The sequence below is a fragment of the Python bivittatus genome, unplaced genomic scaffold, assembly GCF_059951505.1.
Source record: "Python bivittatus isolate LINGU-HERP-01145 unplaced genomic scaffold, Pbiv_v1 ctg000070_np1212, whole genome shotgun sequence".
Lineage (NCBI taxonomy): Eukaryota > Metazoa > Chordata > Lepidosauria > Squamata > Pythonidae > Python > Python bivittatus.
In genome coordinates, this window is record NW_028277034.1 from 55157023 (window position 1) to 55182838 (window position 25816).

General features: G+C 46.0%; 1 protein-coding gene across 1 annotated transcript in view; it reads right to left on the bottom strand.

The window, feature by feature from the left end:
• Positions 1–617: 617 nt before the first annotated feature.
• Positions 618–25816, bottom strand: part of LZTS3 (leucine zipper tumor suppressor family member 3) — a 52785-nt gene continuing 27586 nt past the window's right edge. The window contains exons 3-5 of the mRNA XM_088133204.1: positions 8711–9187; positions 6795–7625; positions 618–5693 (exon numbers count right to left, since the gene is read on the bottom strand). Of these exons, the coding sequence (XP_087989330.1) occupies positions 4977–5693; positions 6795–7625; positions 8711–9163 (2001 nt within the window). The 5' untranslated portion in view covers positions 9164–9187 and the 3' untranslated portion in view covers positions 618–4976. The remainder of the gene's footprint in view (positions 5694–6794; positions 7626–8710; positions 9188–25816) is intronic.

Consider the following 25816-nt stretch of genomic DNA (forward strand, 5'->3'; position numbering starts at 1 on the left):
ACTTGCACCCTGTCCTTCACCTGCATCTTTATTTCAGGTTCGTATTCCCCCTTGCAAAAAAATCAAGGTGGTTCCTATGAGGGGGATCTTCCCACCCGTCAAAGCATCTTGGAAGACCTGCTGAGGCAGCTGTAACTCTGGAGCCAGCTACGGTGCTGAAGAAGAGGACCCGCAAATAGGACGGGGGATCCCACCAGCTCAGCAGAGCTACAACACGGCAAATCCTCCCAGCCACATCTTGAACGGGTGTTCTGCCGTCTGGTTTTATTTTAACTAAATCCCACGGGCCCTTCCACCGACCAGGTGCTTAAAAAAAAAAGCACCATACTTAGAACAACCACATCTACCAGGTTTTCTTTCCCCTTGCCACTTCAAGAGAGCATCAGTTGCAATTTGGGCTAATTCTTACAGCATCTATGCAAAGGTGTGCGCACACAAGGATGTAATTCCAGGTAACGTTGTGTGTGTGTGTGTGCTAAAATAAGCCAGGTGAATGAGCCACTTGTTTTAAAGCCAATCATAATTCGGTTACAACAGTGTTGTCCAAACTTGGCCATGTTAAGATGAGTGGACTTCAACTCCCAGAATTCCCCAGCCAGCATTCTGGGAATTCTGGGAGTTGAAGTCCACTCATCTTAACGTGGCCAAGTTTGGACAACACTGGGTTACAACATCTGATTGGATGGGTGGCTGTTGACAAGTGATGCTGACTGATCCAGGGTGGCATCTGCTACCTGAGAATCTCAGGTTTTTCTTTGAAAAAGAGCATGTGACTAGTCCTCATGTATACAAAGATGAAAATGTGCAGCCGCTTCTGCCAAAATCACAGAGAACACAGGAGAAAACACACGCAACCCAAAATGAAGTGAGCTATATTTTTCCCCAGGACACGTAGGTTAGAAACTCTGCCCTCTATTCATAAGTTCTTCTTATTCAGAGAGTGAGAGAGCAATTGCACCTGCTCTTTGTACCACAGTTACATTTTAGAACTGCCCAGTCTCTAATGCCCTATTTAAAAAAAGACCACGGTTTTGAATGCATGCCAAAGCGTTCTCCCATCAGTTCTCTGGTCACAATGATCAGGGATTGGAAGCAAACATCATAAAGTGCTGTTTCAACAGAAGAGTAATTTCTTTTTGGCTGTGCCAGTTAGCAACACCCCTACGAGAAGTTCTACCTTCTCAAGAACTTTTATCAAGGCATGGCTGCCTCAAAGGTAGAGATGACCAGGCTGGCCGGGCCTCTTTGAATGAGCTCTGATTCAAGTCAAAATCCAACCAAAGTTCACCAGCTGACCTCACCTGGCTTCTTCCAGATGGAGCTGGCCTACAACTCCCCAAATCCCACAGAAGCTATGAATTCTGGGAGCTGGCCTCCCAACACACCTCAAAGGTGCCCTGTTGGGAAGCCTGTCATATCCCAACATTTCCAAAGAGTTTAAACCCCAACGAGATCATGAACCCAGAGACAAAACGTACACAAAATAAGACAGCTTGTTGTAATCCTGGAGAAATCCAGAATGACTTCGGTACCGTATGAACCGCTTGTTGAGAACTCTCCAAGATGTTCTCTTACAGCCCAAAACTCCATTCTAGACAAAGAAGTCTGCTCTTACTGCAAAACTTAGTTACTAACAGAGATTTTTTTTCTCCCTCTTTGTACACGTGTTTTGCTTTAATCATCACATAAACAGATACAGAAAGTATTTACATCCAAGTACACTTGCTTCTGTATAATTTAGCAGCATATCAGTAAATTATTTTCTTCGCATTTCCGTTAATAATCACTTTCACTTACAGGCAAGCTGACAATTGGCTTGCCATGGTCTCAGATAGTAGGTTCTGCACTCAATTAAAGATTGGTAAATCATCTGTTTTAAATCTAAGACAGTATATATATTATATATTCTTTGTTTTCTCTTACCAGGCGAGGTACAAAAAAAGTGCCATTAAAAAAAAATCTAATAAATGTCTTCCCTCGAGCAAGACAAGTCACAGTTTACGAAAAGACCTGACAGGGCCTTTAGAGTCACCAAAAAAAACTTTGTTGATCCAAGTACACACAGAACGTGGGAACAAGACGCTGTGATTTTGTCAAGAGTTTTATGTTAAAAATCATTTCTCCGAGGGATGAAGAGAGAAGCATTTCTCCTTCCCCCATAACACTAGAAGTCTGAACCTAACTTTTTAAGTCCTAGGAAATCTGACTGGCATTGGAGGCAGGGCAGTTAACATGGAAAGACTTCCTCACGCAATGCCTGAGTCAATAGATATGATAGCCTTGGTTTAAATAGGTTACGAAGGGGGTGTGAACCAAAGATCTATTAGTTCTAATTGCTGATGGAACTTGAATACTGATTGGAATCTGCAGAAATACAAGGAGGCTGTTGCCTTCAGATTCTGCTTCTCCTGGAAACGTCTTCTGAATCCTGTCAGAAGGCTGCAAGCAGATGGCCTGTACCACAGTTTTGATGTTTCTATGGGCTCTCCTTGGCAAGTTGGGAAGCAAATGTAATTAGCTTAATAGTACACCTACCTTGCCTTCTGTAATCTAGCAAAACTACTGGAGAACTATCATTCTCATTCCCTCCCTTCCTTCTTACAGAACACAAGGCTAGCAAGCCAGCACATTAGCCTCAACCAGCTGCCCTAGCAACTTGTAAGTAATCTGAGTTTCATCTCATATCTATAGGACTCATGTAGCATGCATTCCTTCCATAACGTTGGATAGATGTGAAGGTCCATGGGGGGCCTGTAGAAAAACTGAGAAAATCTCACTGACTTGCTAACCAAAGAAAACCTCAGGCTTAAGAACAGGAAATCTAAAACTGCCACAGATCGGTGACTTCTGGGATGTTGGATGGAAAGGTCTTGGTTGTAAAAGGTGAGAAGCATTAAATGGTAATAACAGGATGGATAGATGGCAGTAGTGCACAGAGACCTCCAAAGTTGGGGCACAGTTATAAGTTTTAATCTGATAAAAGGGGGAAATTAATAAACACACGACAGGAGAGTCACATGGGATAACAGTTGTCTTTAAATTTAGACAAATTTAAATGCAAATTAAATTAAAATCATCCAGTGCTTTGGGGGGGTTCTGCTCTGAGTTAGGCCAAAGGCACCCTTCAGAGCAGAAAAATGTTGATCTAGAAAAGGATCATGGCTCAGAACTGAGATTGGCTTTGCATCGAAAAAGACTTGAGTTTGAAAAAGGGAGGTCGGGGAAGACCCATGCCTGAATCCCTGGACCTGCTGCAAAGGGATCCCAAGATGGCCACAACTCTAATCTTGGCCCTGAGTATGTCTTGATCCATACCATCAAGTTGAAGTCATGGGTCCTGCTACAACTCCTCTACCTGGTTGACTGGGTGGGCTGCCTTTCTTAAGTCTGAGATCCCCCTGCCTGGCCGAGTCTTTTGATAGGTTAAAGCTGGTACTTACTTATTTTTGACACAAGCCAGAAGCCTCTTCATTTTACCTCCCCTTAACTTTTCCACTCTTCTCCCGGCTGTGCGTTGGCATTAAAAATAATCCGGATTGGGAAGGAAAGGGCTTAGAAAGCCACAGAAGATAAGGCAGGGAGACAGAAGTGATCTCATTTTGGTGCAAAAAACAGACACCTCCTCCTGCTTTCTATACAAACAGAGAAAACACGTGATAAAAACCAGCCTTCTCTATAAAGTTGTCATCTCTAATTCCAGCATCTCTCTGCTCAACCATGATATCTGAGAAAAACTGTGCAACAATCTAGTTTATCTTCTCCACCTAGATGCTCAGCCTATCACCCACTAGCCAGTATTGGACTCCAAGAACATCTGTCAACCTGTTATCAATTAGACCTAAATGTTGCCCACCTCATTAGCTGAATCACAGAGCCTCTGTTTCTTTTATCCCCTCTTTCTTCTTGCTTACCCCAAAATCTTCCTTCCATAGTTCTGTTCCACGCTTGGTGGACCTCAAGAAAAGAAAAATAAGAGTGCAGTGGAGAATCTTAAAGGCTCCTCAGTCTGAAAGTGGGCCACGGGGACACCAAGTCTGATCAACACCCTTCACCTGCAATGAAGATCTTCCCATCAGGAAATTAGGAGCTTGATACTGAAGAGAGCTGATTACACAACAGCTACAACCTTTAGGATACCACGATACCCCCTGTACTCACAGACTTCTCACTAGCTCCCCCTTTTGTCTACAGGACCCTAGCAAAACCCACAGCTATGTGATAGTGCCAGGTTGACTGAGCACAACTTATTTATTTCAAGCTCCATTGACGGTTGAGTCAGAGTTACTTCCAAATAAACATACCCAAGATCACTCTGAATGGGGTCCAAATGGTGTTCCTGATTTTCTGACATGTGGAAAAATGGCTTTTGAGGCACACTACAGTTTTATACCACTTTTAAACTGTTCAACAGGTATGGTTCCTCTCAACAAACCTTGGGGATTGTAGTTTCCTCAGAGCACCAAGGCATTCTTTGGGAGAGACACTCACAGCCTCCTCCTGGAATGATGGAAGTTAGAGTTTCACAGGGGGGAGGAAAGGATAAAGGGGTGGGTGGGGCAGAAAAGCCGTAGGAGATGCAACAGGGAGGAAAAATCCCACGTGCCGTGACTTCAGAGGTTCAACTCTGCTCTCCAACAGAGCTGAAAATGCCATAGGAAGACTGTTGAGGAGGGAGAAGGGAGCAGAGATTGTAGTACGTTTGTTAATGGAGTAATAACAGAAACCACATCAAAGAAAAGTGCACACAACAACATACAAGTACTCCTGATGTCAAATCATCCCCAGAATACAAAAGCACACCTGTGGCTTTCCCCACCCCCCTAAAAGTAATCTGTAGAGCACCAAAGTATGTTTGAGGGGCCAAGTGCAAAGACTTATGCTGCTGGTTATGTAGCATTTTCTCCTTGGGAAGATCTCCGGCTGAAATACAGGCACCGTAATTAGAAAAATGTACTTTAAATGCCTTGATTCTTTCCTCAGATTTCTGTGGACTCTATCCTTTCCAATCTGGACGGAGTCCATGTTTTCTTCTCATCCGTGTGGGACAGACTGGTGGCCTTGCTGGTCATTTCATTCACCTTGTGCTCCAGAAGTTGGTTCTTCTGATACATCTCTACATAGTTCAACTGCAGTTGCTTCTGGTACTTAATGACTTTCTCTTTCTCCTCTTGCCACGTGCAACGTTCCCCCTCAAAGTCCAAAACTTGTTGCTCCCGTAACTGGCGCTCTGCTTTCAACTCTGCCTGGACCCTCTCCACTTCTCTTTTCAGGGCATTGAGACTCTCCTCACTTTGTCGTTTCATCTTGGCCTCATCACTCTCACAGGCCAAGGCGTCCCTCGCAAGCTTCTCAGGGAGTTCAGTAGTTACGTGGTTCTGGTGACCTCCCAGATGTGTCAAGGTCTGCTTCAGATTGGAGACCTCCAGCTCACACTGGCTAAGCTTCTCCCTCAACATCTGCACCTCAGCCATCTTACGCTGCAGCTCGTTCTCACAGATGTCCAGGCTGACACTTTTGGTGCTGTAGGAGTCTTTCAAAGTCAAGATCTGTTCTTCCTTCTCCCTTAGGAAGCTCTTGCCTTCTTTGAGTTGGGTACGTAGCCCAACAATCTCATTCAGCTTCTGGGAGACATCAGCTTGAGAATCCTTCAACTGTTGCTTCAGCAGGGATATCTCACCTGCCTTTTGGCACACCTGGAAAAGAGATATTGTCATGAGATCACCTCTTAAACAATGCCAATTTATGGGTATGACCAAATGTGGCTTCAGATCTGCACAGGAGACAAACTGAGCTCCTTGTGGTAGGTGATCACTAGGCTCTTTTCACCATGCTAGGCCCAGCTTCCTCCTGCTGTGATACTGAAGCAGTCACAGCAGAGAAAGCTGAGAACTAGTATGATGGAAAGCACTGTCAGCCCCATGAGGTAGACCATATCAGGAAACCAACTCCACAGGTATGTTAGAAATAGAGCTATAGCAGTGTTTTTCAACCTTGGCAACTTTAAGATGTGGGGACTGCAACTCCCAGAGTTCCCCAGCGAGCATAGCTGGATGGGGAACTCTGGGAGTTGATGTCCACACATCTTAAAGTTGCAAAAGTTGAGAACACTGGGCTATAGTAACAGATTGTTGCAAGCCTGATTGTGTGTCACCTCTTATACCCTGGTGAATCAGGGAAGTATCTTCCTGAGTCACTTCCAAATGTTATCTTGTTGTTCTGGACCTAAAAAAAGCTTCAGCCTCTTTTGCCTATGCATTGGTTCCTGCATTATTTCCAGCAAGATCATTGTCCTTACTCATTACACCCTGAGTTTCTTCTGAATACTATCTTGCCTCCCAGGACTTAAGGAATGCTTCACCCGCTTTGTTTTTATATAACAGTTCTTGCCTATTCTCCTCAAGGTCACCTCCCTGGCACTCTACAAGCAACCAGCAACACCATTAGCTGATCAGCAGAAAGTTCAACTCATTACCATGCAGGCTGAAGCTGTCTGGTAATGGCCTAAGATGGTGACCCTAACAAAACATCCAGGGCTTGTATGTCATATCTCCTACTTTATCACACCCAACATGGGTGGCTTTATCTCCAGACTGCTTGCTGTAGAGACAGTGTATGCATAGCACTCTAAAATAACAACATGTGCATTTTAATCATCTCCATGCATAGTTGGAAGAGGAAGGAGAAGGAGGAAACTCCTTTTTATCAAAACCATTACAGGCTGTAGAACACACTATTAGACTACTAACAACATTGGTTGCATTCCTTGCATGATATTGACCCCACTTGACTCTCACCTCCCATCTGGTCTCTTCAATTTTGGGAAGAAACTCAGCCTGCTCTTTTTTGAAAGCAACAAACTTCTTCTCCAGCTCTTCCCGTTGTTGAAGAAGTTGAGCTACATCATCTTGGAGCTTCTTCTTCTCTTGCTGGAGCTTAAAGATCTGGAGCTGAAGAGCCTGTTGAGCCCTTTGGGCTTTCTTGGAGACTTGCTGCAGCTTATTGGCATAGTTTTGCCGAAGTTCTTCCATCTCACGCTCCCAGATCTTTTGTTTCTCCTCGAAGACCTGGTAAATAGCTGCCTCACTCTTGTCAAGGTTTCTCCTCATTTGGAGAACTTCCTGTTCCTTTTCCCACAATCTGTTCTCCAAGTCTTGAATAATGTCGTCCGTGGAAGGAGAGTGGAAAGGCATTGTTTCATTGAGATGGTTGAGTCTACTAAACGAAGAAGTGCTCTTACTGGAAGACCGTCCACTGTCTGAGGTAGATATCCCATTGTATCCCACAATGTTCTTGTCAGCATAGGTTGTCCCAATGCGGTTGATGTGACTAGTTGAAGCACTCATTGGACCAACATGCTGGCTATAGCCTGTGCCATAGGTGGGCAAGCTGGTTAAAGAGTTGCGGCCAGAATCAGAAAGGCCACCTCCTTGGTTGGTAGTCCTGTTAAGGCTGGGCTTCTCAAGACCACTTTTGACAGTGGAGGGACTATTGCTGTTAGTGTGGTTCATAGTCTTTCGGTTCTCTGTGATTCCATTGTTCTGTGGTGGGCACAGATTCTGCATGGAATGGAAGTTTTTAGGAACTACTGGTTTAAAGGCTGAAGGTCTAACTAAGGGCTCAGTATTCTGAAAGGGGAAAGAAAAAAGAGGATGTCAAATAAAACAGAAGAACAGCTTCTGGACCATTCAGAACTTCTATCCATAAGATCTGATTTTCATTCAAAGCCATACTGTTCAAATTTCTCTAATCCTCACTATACAAAGTAGCTTGAGATTCTTACCCTGAGACCATTTTCCCATGTACTTAGGAGGGAATCTACGGAGGACTGGGTCTCCATATCTACCTACCTATCTACCCCTACACCCTTGCATATCTCCACATATCTCCAGTCCTAAGTGCAGTGAAAGATCTCAAAAGGGTTGACCAAGGGTTGTATGTTCTCTATCCCTATTTCTCTCAGTCCCATAATAGACCCAATAATATTTATTGATATTTCCTACTCGTACAGTATACAGGACACTAACAGATCTTTGGGAGGCAGGAACTACTATGTGTCCAGTCTATATCTTCCCTCTCTTGAAGACCTTCTGTCCCAATTACTGTATCTTTCTTTCTGTGCCTTTCAGGAGAGCTGATGTCCCCTCAAATCATACTGTTGCCTGTCTCAGCTAAGAGCTGCAGAACCAGCCTCAACTTTGCCCCAACTTGCATTTTCTGCCCCCAAAGGTTCAGGAGTCTCTAGCGACTGTCAGAACCCTTTGCCAGCCATATATGAGCCATACAAGAGGAGACCGCTTTCCCTGTTCAGATGAGAGGATCAGGATCAAGAAATGAGCTGGGCTAGAATAAAACCTAAAACTTGCTTTCATTTAAATTAATCACACATCCTTTACATATTTTGTAATTTTCTCTTCCTATCCCATTGCAAATTACACTTTGGCTGCAACTTTGGAAGAAGTTCTAAGAAACCCACCCAAGGCATTGGGGGGCTTTATGTAGTTCTGCGACCACTGATTGTGTACCGCTGATTTAAGCTAACCTGCGTTGGCTAGGAGGCATCATGAATATGGAAATGTCCATGTAAAGAAGAAAGTGGAATGAAATATTATGGGAGAGGCATGGAAGACAAGTACCATTGTAAATATAGTAACATCCTTGCTTCTCTGTGATTGGACAGAGAACGAACTACCATCTGAGAATGGAAACTCACCTGGTCTAGTTTACCAGAGACTGGCAATATCTTTGGTGGGTTATTGGGTTCTCTGTACTGGGGTGGTGGTGGAGGCATATTCTTCTCATTGTTTGCTGCCACATTCCCACAAAGGTCAGTCTTTCCCTTCTCACTCTTGCGTAAGTCCCCGTTGATGTAGATGGAATTGGAGATCTTTTCCGACTTACAGGTCTTCTCCTCCCCAGAATAACGGGTTGAGATCTCCCGTGTAGAGTAGCTATTCCGGGTTCCATCAAGCTGCTGGCTACTGTTCTGAGTCCTGGTGCCCACGCTCTTCATGGCAAATTCTTGTTCATGCGGGGCACCGCTGCCCACACTTCCCATACTGCTCTGAGAGGTGGATTCAGAGGTTCTGGGGTGGAAAGCATGGAACGTTTCCTGGCTGTGATAGCTGGGGTCACTAAGGACAGAGAGGGTCTCTAATTTAGCCATGGCAAAATAGGGAAGTCAGTGGTGCTGGAAGAAAGACAGAAAAAGCAAGAAAGAGCATTGAAAAAAAAATCAACATTTTCTAGCCTGTGTTTCTCAACCTTGGGAACTTTAAGATGTGTGGACTTCAACTCCCAGAATGCCCCAGCCAGCATGGCTGGCTGAGGCATTCTGGGAGTTGAAGTCCACACATCTTAAAGTTCCCAAGGTTGAGAAACACTGCTCTACATTTTGGATTGGAGGCATCATGGCTCCACACACTACTTGCAGGTAACAGAAGAGTGCATCTACACTCCCTGATTTGGCACACCCCAGAAACATGTGTGTGGCTACCGTGAAAAACCAGATGCTGGACAAAGAGGGGTTTAGCCTTGACTTTGGATGCTGTTAATCTCTACCTGTTCCACTTTGCTCTTTGCCCAAGGCCTAAGATATCCCACTTCCAACATCAGATGCCTGAAGACAGAGAGGAAGAACGGAGAACTCTGCACTTAGCCCAAGATACCACCCCCTTACTATTTGGAGTACTCCTAAGCCACAAGCCACCATTCAGAGAGAGACCAGGTTACAGACACCGCTTCAAGCTAATGCCGTTCCAGAACCTCCCCATGCAAGCCAGAAAAAAGCCACAGAACAATCAGCCTTGTACAAAAGAAAGGCAGAAAAAAAAAAGACAGTGAGTGTTGCACACGCAGCTGAACAAAATGACTCGTGTTTTTGCTTCCAACGTTCAGGCACCCACCAGCAACACATGGCAAGCAAGAGATACGTTCCAGAAACTGTATGCGCACTTTAAAAACCTTTTGCCATAGCTCAACAGAAACAGCAGCCACATAAACCCATGTTACGGAAGGCCACGGGCCGCTGTAATATCTAGCTAGAGAGCTGTTCCTTCGCCCACTTTTTAAACCGTGAGAACTGCCTGGAAGGCAGACGTTCCACCTCCAGATCAGAAAAAAAAACCCTTCGTTCTGCGCTGCCTGTCATTTAGCTGCGAAAAGCCCAGGAGTTGTGTCAGACTGAAAGAAAAATCATCCTAGCCTTCTACCTTCAGGCACATTAAAACAAAACCCAAACAACCCACAACTGAATCTGGGTTGCAAAAATCCAGCCAGCCACAAGAGAGCAGGACAGGGTGAATACCTTTCAGTCTTTCTTTGCTGTCATCTGATGGTGATCCAGATTTGCTTCCAGCTCAGATTTGGGTATGAATTACACAAACTGAATATACGTTTTGTGCAACTTCAGGGAAGAGAATCAATGGGAAGACGGGAATGGACATGGCACCTTTGATGTGGCTGGCTCGAACTCAAAACCATCTGTGCCTTTCCATTAAGTAAAGCTTCACTTTCAGGGCTCAATTTACTCAAAAGCCTTTGTAGACATCTCATCTAGGACAGGAGCATCGCTGGACAGGACTCCAGGAGGGGAAGAAAATCTCCTCCTCCTTTACTTATTGCCAGCGTGGAGATATTTAACTAACTTCCACCTTAACCTGAACTACCTGCAATAACAGAGCCATCAGATACAGCTCTATTCTGATCCAAAACCAGATATCCCCCTAGCACAATCTCTCCTACCACACCGTTGCCAGGGATTAGAAGAAAACTGCCCCACCAAAGAGTTTTTCAGAGCAGTGGCATTTTGTCCCAGATAAACGCTGGTGACTCTAAGCCAAGACAAGGAGCACTGATTTCATGCTCATGGTTACTGATCTGAACTGGATCGGGTTTCTAGCTTCACCATGAAAACTCACTGGAAAAAGGGGAAAAATAAAAACTACCTCGCAGGGTTGCTGGGACAGCAATGATGAAAGGCAAATAACACACCTTACGTGCAGGAAGATACTACAAGGTGACAGAGATCCAAAAAGATTTAAGGCTTCTCCTATAAGAATTCCTCCTGTTCAGTAACCAGGATCTCTTGACAAGCCCTCATCGGGGAAGGGACGTATTCTTGATCGGCTCCTTGTATTACAGCTTATTTACGATTCTGTGTCTTGGATCCTGGATCTCACGCCTAATGGATTAAGTGTCTTTAAAGGGGTGTGCAAGTTCTCTACGAAAACCCACGGGCAAACTCTTCCTATTAATAGCAAGAAGTACAGCGTGTTCTCAGAATGATCTCTGCAAATTTATGGGCCTGCAAAGAGGGTGTTGTGTTCACCTATGAAGGTGTGCTTCTGCGAGAAAACCACACGAAGCGTCTCATAGATTGCCGCCCGAATCCGGCTTACGTTGCAAATACAAGATTGGGCTGGGCTCTTGGGACAGATTCCAATAAACGGGAGCCACAAAGGAATCCAGCCATTTGTAGAGGGAGGGTGTTCTAAGGGTTAGGCCAAAATTTCTCTGAAAATCATAGAACGGCTGAACGGCAAGGGGGACATTTCAGCCACCGAGTCCACCCTTCGCTCTGTGCTGGAGACATAAAACCCTTACAGATTCTACAGGAAGGGCCACCTTGCCCAAGACGTGTCCAGCCCAATGGGGCACACAGTGGGCACTACCCGTGTTCAGATCCATAAAAGTCAAGAACCACCACCACAGAAGGTAGCACCAGCAATGTGTAGCTTGGCAGCCAACAAGATTTCCCTTCCATACCATATAAGGAAAACTTCCTGATGGTGAGATTGGGACATCGGTGGAGAGTCTGCCCATGTAGGGCGTGGCTTGTCCAACGCTAGTGACTCTGAGAGGCTGGACAGCCAAGCTTGGAGGGTGGTTTAATGGATTTTCCTGCACATTGCGGAGGGTTGGATGAGATGATTCTTCCAACTCTACAATTCCACGATTTGTTGGCAACTGAATCTTCCTTTGGTATTAGTGATGAGCAAGACCCACATCTCAAGGTGTCCCGCTAGATCAGTGTTTCTCAACCTTGGCAACTTGAAGACATGTGGATTTCAACTCCTAGAATTCCCTAGCCTGCTGCCCAAAGATATTGCTTCCCTCTGTCTAATAACAGAGCTGGCCCCAAAGGCCATTTTCCTTGGTCCTTCCGTGACATCTGCATCTCACGTCCTCCCTGCAGGGTGCGCATCGGAAGTGAAATCTGGCCATTTCTAAATCACGCAAGAAAGGTACCTAGTAAATAAAGTCTAAAATGCCACAAAAGTACATTATTAGAACTATTCCAATATATCAGTCTTTCTGAACCTCAGCAACTGAAAGATGGTGGACTCCAACTTCAACTCCCACCATCCCCAGCCAGCGTTCTGGGAGTTGAAGTCTACCCGTCTTAAAGCTGCTGAGGCTGAGAAACAATATTTTATTGTATTAGATTTATTCCCCACTTTTATTTTAATGCTGCTGCCTCCTATTTTCCCCACAACAATAACCCCGTGAGGTGGGTTGGGCTGAGCGAGAGTGACCGGCCCAAAGTCACCCAGCTGGCCTCATACCTAGCAGAATTAAAACTCATAGTCCCCTTCCTCTTCTCCTTCATCTCCTTCCTTTTCCTTTTCCTGTTCCTGTTCCTCCTCCTCCTCTTCTTCCCCTTCCCCCATCTTAAAGCAGCCAAGGTTGAGAAACACTGGGCTGGAAGCTCATGGGGTGATTTGGGGCCAGTTGCTCACTCGGGGGGGGGGTAAACTGGGAAGCAGGAATGGCATTTATGCTGCTTTGAGCTCCTGAACAAAAGGCAGGCTCTAAATCCGATACCTAATACAGGGAAATGGATCAGAGGGAGGGTGACTCCTAAGATATTCCAATGGCCAAGCTCCTTCTGAATCTCTGTGATCTGGTGGGTTTCAGGGAGAAGCAGCTAGGTGTTAGACTCTCATGGAAAAAGCATCCTTGCCCAGACTAATTGGCTCTTCCTGGGGTCAGCCTTGCGAGACAAGAAGCCTACCCAGAAGTCCTAGTTCTACCTTCATTGTGAGGTTACATTGACCAAATCTTGCAAGTCTGAAAGTACATCTCTCCCCCCTCACCTTTACAGTCCAAGAAACTAGGGAGCGTTCCTTCTGAGACGTTTGCCACGTCCCCATTCCTTCTGTGGGTTCAGCTGACGCTTATCTGACCGTTGCCCAGTCTGCATCTCTTCCTCCTGTCTCCCAAGGTCATTCCCACAGACCATAACATCTGGTTGCTGCCACTGGTGCAAAAAGCCCAAAGAAATTATAGCCCACCCGTTCTCAGATATTCCACCTGCCACTCTGCAAGGGGGAGGACTGAACCCTGGACTGGGGACCATGGTTTGCCCCAACGTGCATCTATCCAGGACTCTCACTCCTGTGAAGAGGCCGCTGCTGACCCCAGAGATCTCATGGTGGTCCTCCTCAATTGCCTTCCCTCAATTCCATTATGCTTTTCCTTGGGAGCATTGCCTATTCATGCCCAAACACAGAACAGGAAATGGACAGAAGAATGCCACCTTCCTCACCAACCCAGAGCTGGCATGAGTGAAGTTCCTGCTGCCAACTCCACTCAGCAAAACTGAGAATGCAATCATTTGCCGGGTCTGCTTGGGGGCACAGTCGAAAATGCCCACATTTTTGCAGAAGCAGAAACAAGGCACATTGGACCGAAGTGGAGAAAGCGTTTAATGGGGAGGTTGGCAGCGCTCAGCTCAAACCTCTTCTCAAAGCCCCCACAGCGGCTTGGGTCCCTTGTAGGTCTCTTGGAGGCAATGAATAAAACTCACTGATCTGCATGACGGAAATAATTAGCCGCATTATCAAAGTGCAGCAAACTGTATAATGCACAGACTCTAGGATTACATAACATTATGTAAGAATAATTAAATCATAATCATGATTCCCAGGCTCTGGGTTAGAACCTGAATCATCAGAAAATACCCAGCCGATTTGTCGGTTGCAATCGTAGCTCTCCCCAGATGTGAAAAGATGCCCCTGCGTCCATCAACGATTTTTCCGTACACAAGAAAATAAGCAGCTGCCTTCAAGAACCAAAACGGCTCTTCCTTCATTTGCAGATATTCCCTTCTCCTCTTCCCAAAGACAGGAACGCCTCTTCCAAGACAACGCTTAGCCCTTCTGGGTCTTCTAAAGTAACATCGGAATGTGTTGCTCGGTTGACGAGGGATAGCTTTTTTTGACTAATTTGCACGTTCTGATCTTGGAAAGAGGAACGTGGTGCACCAAATGTGGTTGGATCCTAATCTTCTGGCCATTCTGGCTGGGGTTGCTGAGAGTTATAGCCCAGGCTGCATCTGCAGGGCCGGGGGTACCACCTCCTTGATTTCATCCATCCCCCATTTCATTTCATTGGCAGCTACTGCCCGCTGCAGAGCGAGGAACAATCTGAATAGCCCCATCTTTCCTATAGAAAGAAGAGGCCGGGCTTTGCAAGGCCTTAACTCCTCACTGACCAGAGATAATGCTGCAGACTCAGCAGAGAAGGCTGACAGAGTTTCCAAGAGGCTCAGTCCAGTTATTCTCTTTCCTTAACTGATGTCGGGAGGAAAGGCCAAAATAAAAAAAGGGGGAGGACGGGGACGAGGAGGAGGAGGGAAAAAGGGTAGAAAAAATAAAAACGGGGGAAAAAACAGAAGAGAAGGCTGTCTGGACATCATCCCTCATCCTGGCAATCTAAAATGTAGGGCAATAGAAACTTGTCCTAACACGTTTGTTGGAGATAGTCCTGACAGGGTGACCAGGGCCACGGATCATCTTTTTCATTCTGCTTTCCAAGCAAGGCAGCAAAAACTAGCAAGAAATTTGTCCCTGTGTTTTGCATGCTAATACATCATGGAGCAGTCCTTTCAGAAAAAGCAAAGCACCCTTCTCACGAAATGGCATAAGTGATGGGGAAGGTCTTCATGAATGGGACCAGTGTTCCTCAGCCTTGGCAGCTTGAAGATGTGTGGACTTCAACTCCCAGAATTCCCCAACCAGCATGGGAATCCTGGGAGGTGAAGTCCACCCATCTTCAAGTTCTCAAGGCTGAGAAACACTGGATGGGACAGCTGAGGCAGCCCAACATTTGAGAAGTGCCTGGGAGAAGAGGAAGTTTTGCCCAGAGCTGGAAGGACAATGGTGTCAGTGCCAGGCAGGCCTCTTCGGGGAAGGTGTTCCATAAACAGGCCACCAAATTCTGAAATCCTGCTCCATGGAGGCCACTGCCCCACTTCACTTTGTGGAGCAACCACAGAAGGCCTTCAAAACAGAATGGAAGAGCCTGGGTGGGTACCTAGAGGGTGAGATGTTTCTTGAGATGATGTAGCACCAAGCCCTTCACCAAGAAAATCTTGAGCCTAGAACCATACTGGCATCCACCACAGTTTATAATCGGATGGTATCAACCAACTTTCCACTTTACAAACTTGTCTACTCTTTTTCTCAAATTTTGTACGTTGGTGGCCATCACCTGTGGCATATCGTCCTGAAGGCCACCTACACACCATGTAAAGAAACTGGCTTCATTAAATGACACTAAGTTCCACAACCCCATGGTCCTTTTTTTTTAAACTGGAAAATGTGAGATTTGGATTGTCCCCCCACCCCGAAAACCACCTGAATATAAGCATGCCTTCGGTTGCTATCTGCGTTAGAATTTAGCAGAGGGTTGATCCCATAAAAGGATTGGAAAATTCTACCAGCTGCCTGGTCACTAAGCAAGCATTGCTACTGCAGCTAAGAATAGTCTGGATCTGGAATGTTCCTTTAAAAGTTCCTTAAAATGTTCCTTAAAAAGTTCCTAAAAAAGTCGGATGGGCAGACAGGACTCAATCAGGGCACCTTGCTGACCAAGGGAAGTGCAGGTGAACTTCTGAAGTAGGCTGAGATGGGAGTGGCTGGAAGGAAGCTCCCTCCTTGCCCATTAATATGCCAACGACTACTGCCTGTGTTTAAAAATAAACAAACAAACAAACAAACAAATAAATAAATAATCAAACCACCCAATTCACTAAGTTCCTGGAGAACTGGATAGGAGAATCATTCAGGAGCAACTGGAAAAAATAGGGATGAATGCAAAAACAAATAAAGAACTCCTAGTATTTTCTGGCTATTCAAAGTCCAATCTTTAGTATCCAGGTATAAAACTTGGATATTTATTTGATATATAAATAAATAAACCTTTAGCATCCAAGTTTGAAACCCAAATAGCCAAATGCTTGGCATGCTTGAACAGTGTTTTTCAAACTTGGGCACTTTAAGAAGTGTGGAATTCTGGGAGTTGAAGTCCACACATCTTAAAGTGCCCAAGTTTGAAAAACACTGCTTGAAGGTGATTCCTTACAGTCACAGAGGACTAGCCTCTTGCTTGCTTTTTTTGCTGCGTTTTACGAAAACAGGAACAGCCTTCATGAACTCGGCTGGACAATGATCACCTTCTGAATCTGAGATCGTGTGAACAGGACCGGGGGTTGGATCACTCCAGCGAAGCCATCTGGAAGCCCAATTCTTCCTACGTCCTCCCAGAGCAACAGAAACTTTCCATCTTTATTACCACCTCTATCCGGAATGCATGTGTTTTGTTTGGCTGAACCCGGGAAGGATTTACTCGACAAAACTCCACTAAGCCAACAGTCAATATTTAACCAGCTCCTCCCTCCTTACTCCAAAGGCATTTAGTTTCCGCAGCTGAAAACATACCTTAAGAGATTTCACCCAGCCACGAAAGAAAAGACAAAAAGAGCTTTTCTTTTACTGATGCTAATCTCAGCGGCTGCTTCCGGAGTGGGGGGGGGCTGAATCGGAGTCATTTGCTTCCCTAATTCCATGTCCAACCCACCCCTTCAAATGTTCAAACGAAACTCAAAACTCCCTTTTTGTTTGGGCCAGATTATAGTCCACGGTCCTTCCTGCTTTGCAGAAATGCGCGTTGGTGCAACGTTCACCAGCTAACCTAAAGAGATCTTCCTGCCCCCCGCTTCTCAGATCGAAAGACCCAATTCTTGGGAAATGACATGCATGTCAGCTGAGAACAGGCACCGCCCGTGAGGGTTGCAACCAAGGTTGCAAATGCTGATGTACAGGTACAGGTTAAAAAAGTCACCTTTCCTTCCAGTTGAGGTCCATTCCGGTGAGCACACGGACAGAGTTTTCTCAGCAACACTGCAGAAGTGGTTGGTCTCTGCCTGTTGTCCGTATGTGCTTTTAACTTCCTCGTCTAGCCTACGCTCTTGGGATTTCCTGATAGTCTCCCATCCAAACCTGGTTAGTTTTTCTTAGCTCAGCCATCTACCACCCAGGTTCACTTGGGATCAACTGAAACCCAGCACCCTGGGAATAGGTACAGATACTTTAAGGAGAAATACAGTGCATTTCAGCTTAATGGGGAGGATTATGATGCAGGGCTGGTGAGACTGTCGCCCACTGTGCTGTCCAAATGCTCACCACTGATGGTCAGCTTCAAAGTTCTTACAAGCACCCAGACCAAGCACAGCCCATGAAAAAATCTTCCAGTGCTCGGTTTGGTTGCTTGCCATCCTCTTCTTCCACGTCTCGCCTTTTGGAAGGGAGAGACAACTCCACCCACGGGATTAATCATGGGAAGCGACAGAAAAGCCAACCTGAGCAGATGCAGAACCCAAGAAGACTCGCATCATGGCTTCTGCAAGGGCTAAGGGCACCTCCAGCCAGGACCTTGGCAACTGTTCAACCTGGTGCATCGATTGATCAGATTTTTAAACTGGCAAAATCTTAAGATGCTCTGCAATTTACAAAAGAGAAAGAAATCTTTCTGCAGATCTCTAGAGGGAGGGGGGCAGGAACTTCTGGCTCAGCCCATCTCCCCCAGCAATGGGTGATTTGCTTTCACACAACACACTTAACCAGGTTATTGAATTAAGCCATCAGCTCTGTGAACACAACGTTGAACGAAAAGTAACTGAATCAGCTGGGTTTGTACAACACACCAGGAAAAAAACCCCCTAACCATAGTTAACCCGAATCAAATTCAGCACATGGTATGGACGCATCTGCTAAGCTGTGAACGTAGCCATGGACTGTCACAGATCCCCACCCCTGATGCATAGCTTTAAAAAACATCCAGAAGGCCTCTCATACACAAATTGTGGCTTCATCTAGAACAGACAGTCATTCGTGCCCTTATCATCCTCTATATGGACTACTGCCATTTGCTTTACGTGGGGCTGCCCTTGAAGACCACTTGGACATTTCGATGGTGCACATTGTTACTGCCAAGCAATATCTCTGTTAGTGTGTTTCTAAGTCCAACTCGGGGTCCTTACCAGCTCAAGATCTGCCTATCCATAAGACAACCTATGCCAGGGAGATCTTGCCTACTCCATCCGAATGAACAGAGGATGCCGGCTGATGGTCCCCACCTATCAAGAGGTAAGATAGGAGGAGGCCTGAAAGTGGCCATTCTCTGGGGGGTGTCTCCCTTCCTATGGAACTGCATGCCCCTAAGGCAGGGTTTCTCAACCTTGGCAACTTTAAGACGTGTGGATTTCAACTCCCAGAATTCCCCAGCCAGCAATGCTGGCTGGGGAATTCTGGGAGTTGAAGTCCACACGTCTTAAAGTTGCCAAGGTTGAGAAACCCTGCCTTAGAGAGTAAAAATTCCCATTTGTATCACAGGACCATCATCCCCAACCTGGGGCTCTCCAGGTGTGCTGAAGTGCCCACCATCCTTGAGGTGTTTTCCAACACATGAAGGTGAAGACTTTCAGTTCCCAGGGCAACTTTGCACCTAGAGGACAAAATGTCAGGGCTTAACTTTTCTGTAAAAATCCACCGGTTCTCTCTGCAACTTCTATTATTTCTCAGAGGCAAACGCTGGTTCCGATGGTGTGGTTTCAAGATTCAGCATGTTTTAATTTCGTTTGTGCAAATCTAGGATCTTAAAAAGGTTGAGATCTCATTCCTAGGAATGAATTCCGTTAAACAGCTTCATGCTGATTTCTAAGTGACCCTGCGCAAAACAGGCCAAATTTTTAGACAGAATTGTAGATAGATAGATAGATATTCCTTCCAGCTTTTAATTTTTTTACTCACAGGGGGAAAAAAATGCTAAGGGGGCCAGAAAGAATTTTTCTCCCCATGGTTTCAACATTTCCAGAAAAAGAATATTTCTCAACATTATTGGCAAGCAAGTCTACTACCCCTTCTGCCGAATTTCAGAGGGGAAGAGGAAGGGTTTAGCTTGTGTTTTTCTCACCCCCATCCCCACCCCAAGGCCTGACTTGAGTCACTTTGGAGGAGTCGCAGCTCTCCAAGAATGCAAACTTATTTTTTAAAATGCAACAGTGAGGTTGGGAGCATGTAAACCCTCTGATTTCTACAGAAAGAAAAGGAGGGGAACGAAACACAGAGACTTGCTTTTGTCCCTTCCAAAGCCAATAATAAGATAATTGTAGGCTTTTCTCTTCTGCAGAACGATATTCCGTTACTGGTCTGCATTGTCCACTGGTGGAAGCCGTCCCAAGACAAAGGACAGTTAAGACCGACAGTGATTGAAACCAACGGCTATACGACCAAAATAACAACAGAAAAGCAGAACAGGGCTGGAACATTCTTCCCCTGTCCTTACTCAGCCATGCATGCTAAGATTTATCATGGAAATCATGGGGGAAAAAAACTGAGATCAGAACATGCCCATTTTAAGAACATCCGATCGATTGAGCTAATCCGAACGTGGGGCAGATCCTCAGCTGATCTTGGAAAGCTGAGAATGGGCAGGGTGCCCCATTAGCCAATCAGAATTCCCTTTGGCTGACCAATAGGGACGTGCAAAAAGGTCAGCCAGGGCCCGCCTCCTGAACTACCCTTGTTCCTGGAGCAACAAAAATCCGTGCAGAAGGGGGTTCAAAGGAACGGCTCCTTTTCTCAGAAGATGCAATGCCCTGCCAGATTGTTTTACAAAAGACCTGAATTGCTGGCAGGAGGGAAAGGCTACCAGGCCTTCGTGACACTGTTCTTCTTGCACATAAATTCCTAGCGAAAGCTGCAGGGATGGCGTGGCCACCTAGCTTTGCAGCGACATCCTTTCCCGACGGGGTATATAGTGCAGAATCCTTGTGCATGAGAGTGCAAGGGGGGAGAGGTGAGGAATACAAAGCCCGGAAGGGAGGTGAGGGAAGCGTTTGATGTAGCTGCTTAAGCAGCCACAGAAAAACAAGCCAGACGGTTTTTTCAAGAAGTGTGAAAAAAGAGTAGAAGGATTAAGATCAGGTTCCCTGATCAGGTTGCCCTGGAAATGTATGAAAAAGCTCCAAGCACAGGGTGTGGGAGGCTGGGTAAAGCAAGAGGTCCCACGAATTGGGGTTGGAAGGTATGCACATTATGTGCAAAATGGAACTTTTCTATAATTATTATGATAATTCTCGGCTGCCTCTATGTATAATTTGTAATGGTTTTAATGTCGGAAATTGTTTGCCGCCCAGAGTCACTTGGATTGAGAAATGGCATAAACAAATAAGCAAGCAAATAAATAAATAAAACATTGGGAATTTCGGATGCCCCACTGCTAAACTGGGGGGAAACCAGCCGAGCTGTCCGAGAAAAACATTGCCAGCTTACAACAGCGGTGCCAGATCATGGTAGACACCCTACGTGTGAATCATAATATTCTCTAATCTGCCACTTTCCAGACCTCAGAATGGGGAGCAACAACCCCAGTCCACAACTGGAAGGGCCCGGTTCAAGGCCAGATATTTCTGGTGAGGCTGGGGGGACTCTTTCCAAGATGAGAATAATTCCACCAAAGCGAGAACGTCTCTCTCTTTAAGAGGGCGCTGGCACGTGAAGGGTGGCACCAGTTGGTTAACATCAAAAGCATAACCTCCTTGCTCAATAGGTCAACAGGGACTGGCTTCATCCAAGTTATATCCAGAACAGCATTTTACTCTTCCTTGAAAGGTGGAGCTCAACGATCAGGGTGGTTTGTGCAACCACAACGTGGAAGTGACTTAGCACTGCCTTCTTCTTCGTTATATGTTGACATCCCCATCTAGCCTCCATCCTAGGATTTCCGAGTCGTGGCTATCTCCACGGGCCACCAAACAAAGTAGATTTTTGTTTTTAATCCCTGGTCTTTTCAGGACAAGCGGAAGTCACTCTCCTCTGCGCTGGTGGGGATGAGACAGGCCAATGGCTGAGCCCACTGACCGTCTCCGAACAGGTCATCCTGAATTGGGGAATGCCCAGTTCACAGTGCAATGCTCCGTCTGCTCCTCTCTCTATTTCACAGCATTCCTTCTCTCCTCCGCTGTGCCTGAACCGGGAACAAAAGCAGATATGGCCGAGAGCCAGAGGGCTTGGGAGAAATATTTCAGCATCAAAGCCATCAAAGCACAAGGTTGTTTGATCGCTTCGTGCAAGAAAGCTTGGGTTGAGCTCCGGCTGGTTTAGCAAAGCTGGGGATGCCATGGGAAGATAAAGGAAGCATTGTACATGTACCATATTTGATGTAGCCCCCAGAAGCTACTAACCTTACAAAAAAAATTCACCTATATCCTTTTTCTCCTAAAAGGGTCCCCTTTCATAAATAAAAAACAGCAAGCTAGTAAACATTTATAGCTTAGGGCAGTGTTTCTCAACCTTGGCTGTTTTAAGATGAGAGCTGAAGTCCATCCATCTTAAAGTTGGATGGGAGCTGAAGTCCATCCATCTTAAAGTTGAAAAACACTGCAGTAAACACTGCCTTATAGGACTGGCCTATATAGAGGTGAAAGCAGAATACCCGTGTTATAACTTTACCTTCCATTTAAGAAAGACTTTTAATTGGAGCTCACGGATTCTTTGGATTAATCGTTTCCAGTTCTGGCCACCTAGAAGGGTGGACAATAGCCCGGCTTTTTCCCACTCTTGGGCAGAGAGAGTCTCATGCAATTTTTGCTGTTAATTCTCATCCATTTGAGGAAAGCAAATGTGCTTTCCAAGCTCCTCCAGAAATGAAGGGAATTCTGGGGAAAATATGATGGGGACAGTGTGACGTTCTTGCCCTTACGTAGTGATTGTGGGGTGATGCGAACATCTTCTTTTTCCCTGTCTTATCCTCTTGCAGTCTGCAGCCCCCCTGCAGTTCAGTTCCATCCCAAAGACAGACACCAGAATGACATTTATCAAAAGGGACTTTCTCAGTTGGGGTCTACGGTTCCTTGTAAGGTGAGCCCCACCCTTGAGAAAATCTTAAAGAACCTCTCCTTCCCTTGCAGAAATTTGGAGAAATCATCTGCCCAATTTCTTGGCCTAAAAATTGGGGATGGGAGGGGAGAATATGGAAGGAATATTTGTGCCCAGGTCTACCTATACTACGGATGAGCAACGTGACTCTCCAGAGAGGACCCTCTGACCGGAGTTGCTGAAAGAGGATGGGAACCACACAGAACCTGGTGTGTAATCCTAAAATAGGCTAACTAAGAAGTAAATAAGAAGGAAAAGAAAAGGTGAAAGGTTTATGCCTATCCCAGCCATCAAGAAGTTGGCCATTGTTGGTTTGACTGCCCAGTTTCAGAGAGGGAGTTTTCCCAGCCCACTTGGAGATATCAGGAGTTGAACCCAGGACCTCCATCATGCTGACCACGCAGCTGAGAACCTCCAATCTCTTGCCTGCAGCCGACATTTAGTTTACTTATTTTTATTTATTTATATTTCAAATTTAGATACCACCCATCTCACAAAAAGTGACTCAGTTCTAGTTCTTCAGTTCTAGCCCATCCTGTGCAATGCAAGAGTGGCTGCTATCCGACGGTGGGTCCAGCAAAGGGAAACTGAGGCTGCCAAGCAAAAATGTGTGGATTTCCCAAGCCACAGGTCCTGGGTAAGAAAGGAAAGAAACGTTGCACCTGCATGAATGTGCCAATTGTGCCCTCCTTAAGAATTGCAGACTTCTCCAACGGCTTTAGCTCCCCTGTGCTGGGAATCCAGAGCAGATTTGTCATTAACTAGGTAGAAAGAATTTCAAGGGCAGCAATCCAGTTCCCACCCACAGCCTCCTGCTATGCCACCAGCAAAAGGGGGGCGGGGAGGGGAAAATGCTGTTATTTATGGGGGGCGGGGGCTGAGCGAGAGCCAGAAAGGAGGAGAACCTGAAACTAGAAACTGTGCATTAAAGGTAGCCCCTGGCTGAGTAATTATGGCCTTTTATTCCAACTTTTTTTCAGATACTGGTAGCCTTGCAAAGGTGAATGTTCTTTCCACCTTGACTCTGTCTCCCCTTCTGCATCTGGCCTGCATCTAAACATAAGCTTTGCAGCCACACAGAGATAGGGACACTCTCTGCGTGTGGGTCTGGGTGCATCGGTGTATAATTCCACAGCTGGGTGCCCTCCAGCTCTGTTGGCATCGCGGCTCTTCCAAATCGAACACAAGAGTCAGAACGTGGTTCGACTCAAAGCAACGCATTTTCTGACAGTCCCTGACACTCTGGAACAGTGTTTCTCGACCCTGGCATTTATAAGACGCATGGACTTCAACTCCCAGAATTCCCCAGCCAGCATGGGTGCCTGGGGAATTCTGGGAGTTGAAGTCCATGCATCTTAACATGGCCAAGATTGGGAAGCACGCCCACATCAAGCAAGCCCCCTTATTTGCAATCCTTTTCCTGACTCTCAGCACCACTTTTATTGGAAGCCAACCGTTTGCAGTATCTTCCTGTTGTTTTTATTCTGTTTCCATAAATCTCCTCTCGGATGAAGAGAGGGGGTCTGTAAATAAACGTCATATATTACGACAATTGCGAATTTTCCCAGGAATTTTAGCCTTTATTCCTGCTTGCCTGCTAGAGTCACAAATGCATCGACTCCCTGCTCTTAAATCAGGACTGAAGATATTTCTATCCGTACAAGCATTTCATTTTGGCCAGAATTTGCATCCATTTCAATTAACTCTGGGGTTGTAAAGAAAAGCCAGGTCTGCGGCATATCACTGAAATAACACAACTAGTGTTAATCTAATTGTGCTCAACTATGGCTTGTTCAGCTAGGGTTTCCTGAATAAACCACCATTGTTTTTTAGTCGAAAAAGCCAGAGTTTTCAGCTCTAACAGCTGAGTTAAAACAAAATCTGTTAAGTCAAATGCAAGTAAATCAGAGCGTGGCGATGTTTGGGGACTAGTGGGCAAATTGAGAATTTTGAGATCACACTGGGAGTTAAAGCCGATCACAAAACATCTATAGACTAGGGGTGCAGAGCGAGGGGGCTTGTGCAGGTGGGGTCAAACAAGTCAAGATGGCAGCTATGACTGAAGCTGTGCATGTGGAAAAGGGCACGACATGATTGCGTGATCACAGGTGCCGTCTTGACTTCCACCCCCACAGATGCCCCTCATCTAGAGATATTCTTGGAAATAAAGATTAGGTTTTATCGGTCTGGGACTGTCCATAATAATAATAATAAGGATGGTGATGATGATTAGGGTTGCTATGAAACAAGTTAGCTTCCCTTTCTTTTAATTAAACAAAGCTAAAATCGTAAAATCAGGAATGGATCCCAGGAACTTAATGTGGCTGTACTGGGGATCCAGGACTTAGCACATCACATGCTCCATCTCAGAACACCGATTCCACAAAATGCGGCTATCGGGCCTTTGATTGGCCGGAGCCGTCAAGGGTTTTTCTACCTGCCCACACACGTTCAGCCCTTCTCTCAAAGAATCAAACGGGGGGCTCACGAAAACGACTAGTACACGTTCGTTCAAGCTACGGCCCGGTCTGTACCACCTTGCTAAACCAATTCCTTTATCAGGGTTTGTTGAGCGAGCCATAGTGGCTTCCCTTAGCCACAACAACGGTGGCTCGCTTCACCTAGGATGCTAAGCCCAAACCCCCAGAGGTGCGGCAGGGACCTGCCCCCCCCCCCCAGCTTTCCAGAAAGGATTAAAGCCCTGGCTCTGCCAGCTTGTGCGGGGCAAGAAGCATTTTACCCAACCCTGGGGGTGGCTGGCACCCTGCAGACGCTCCCCGAGTTACTGCCAATTTAACATCTGTTCTTGGATTTTCTTTATTTTCTATTTATTCAGGGCCTTTTTGTGTTGAATTTTTGATTGATTTTGATGGCTGTGTAAACTGCCCAGTGTCGTTTTTAACAAGATGACAAATGTGGTAAAAAAATAAACTGGCCAACAGACCCCAGCCGTGGCAGCGTTTGAACCCAGCCGCTCTATCCCTCAAGCCTTCTGCAGACCAGCCCTGGGGCTCCAGGAGCTGCAAAGAGTTTGATTTCCTCCCATCCATCATTGGGCACCAACCCCTTCTCTTCCTCGCTCCTGCAAATGACTTTCCGTCTGCGTTGTGCACACCCCGTCACGGGAACTGTTGCAATTGTTTATTGTCTTATTTCAACTTTCCTTTGGGATCCAGTGGTCGCTCCTGTCGGGTCAACACTGTACCCTGCAATGGAGGTCCCTCGCCAGTGGTTTCATTGCACAGCCCTGGTGCCAGACGGGTTGATCCTTTGCCAGCCCAGCCCCTCCGACAGCTCACTCAAGTCAACTTCAAGGCTTGCAATCTGTAAACACCACGTTCTGGGGGACAAAGGAGTGTCTATAATATAACCCAGGTTTGGGTTGCCACCTCCTATCCTTTGAGAAGCAGAAATTCAACAGGTGAATGGCAATTTTATGCATTCATTCATTCGTTAGATCAGTGTTTCTCCACCTTGGCCACTTTAAGACGTGTGGACTTCAACTCCCAGAATTCCCCAGCCAGCAGGGCTGGCTGGGGAATTCTGGGAGTTGAAGTCCACACGTCTTAAAGTGGCCAAGGTGGAGAAACACTGCA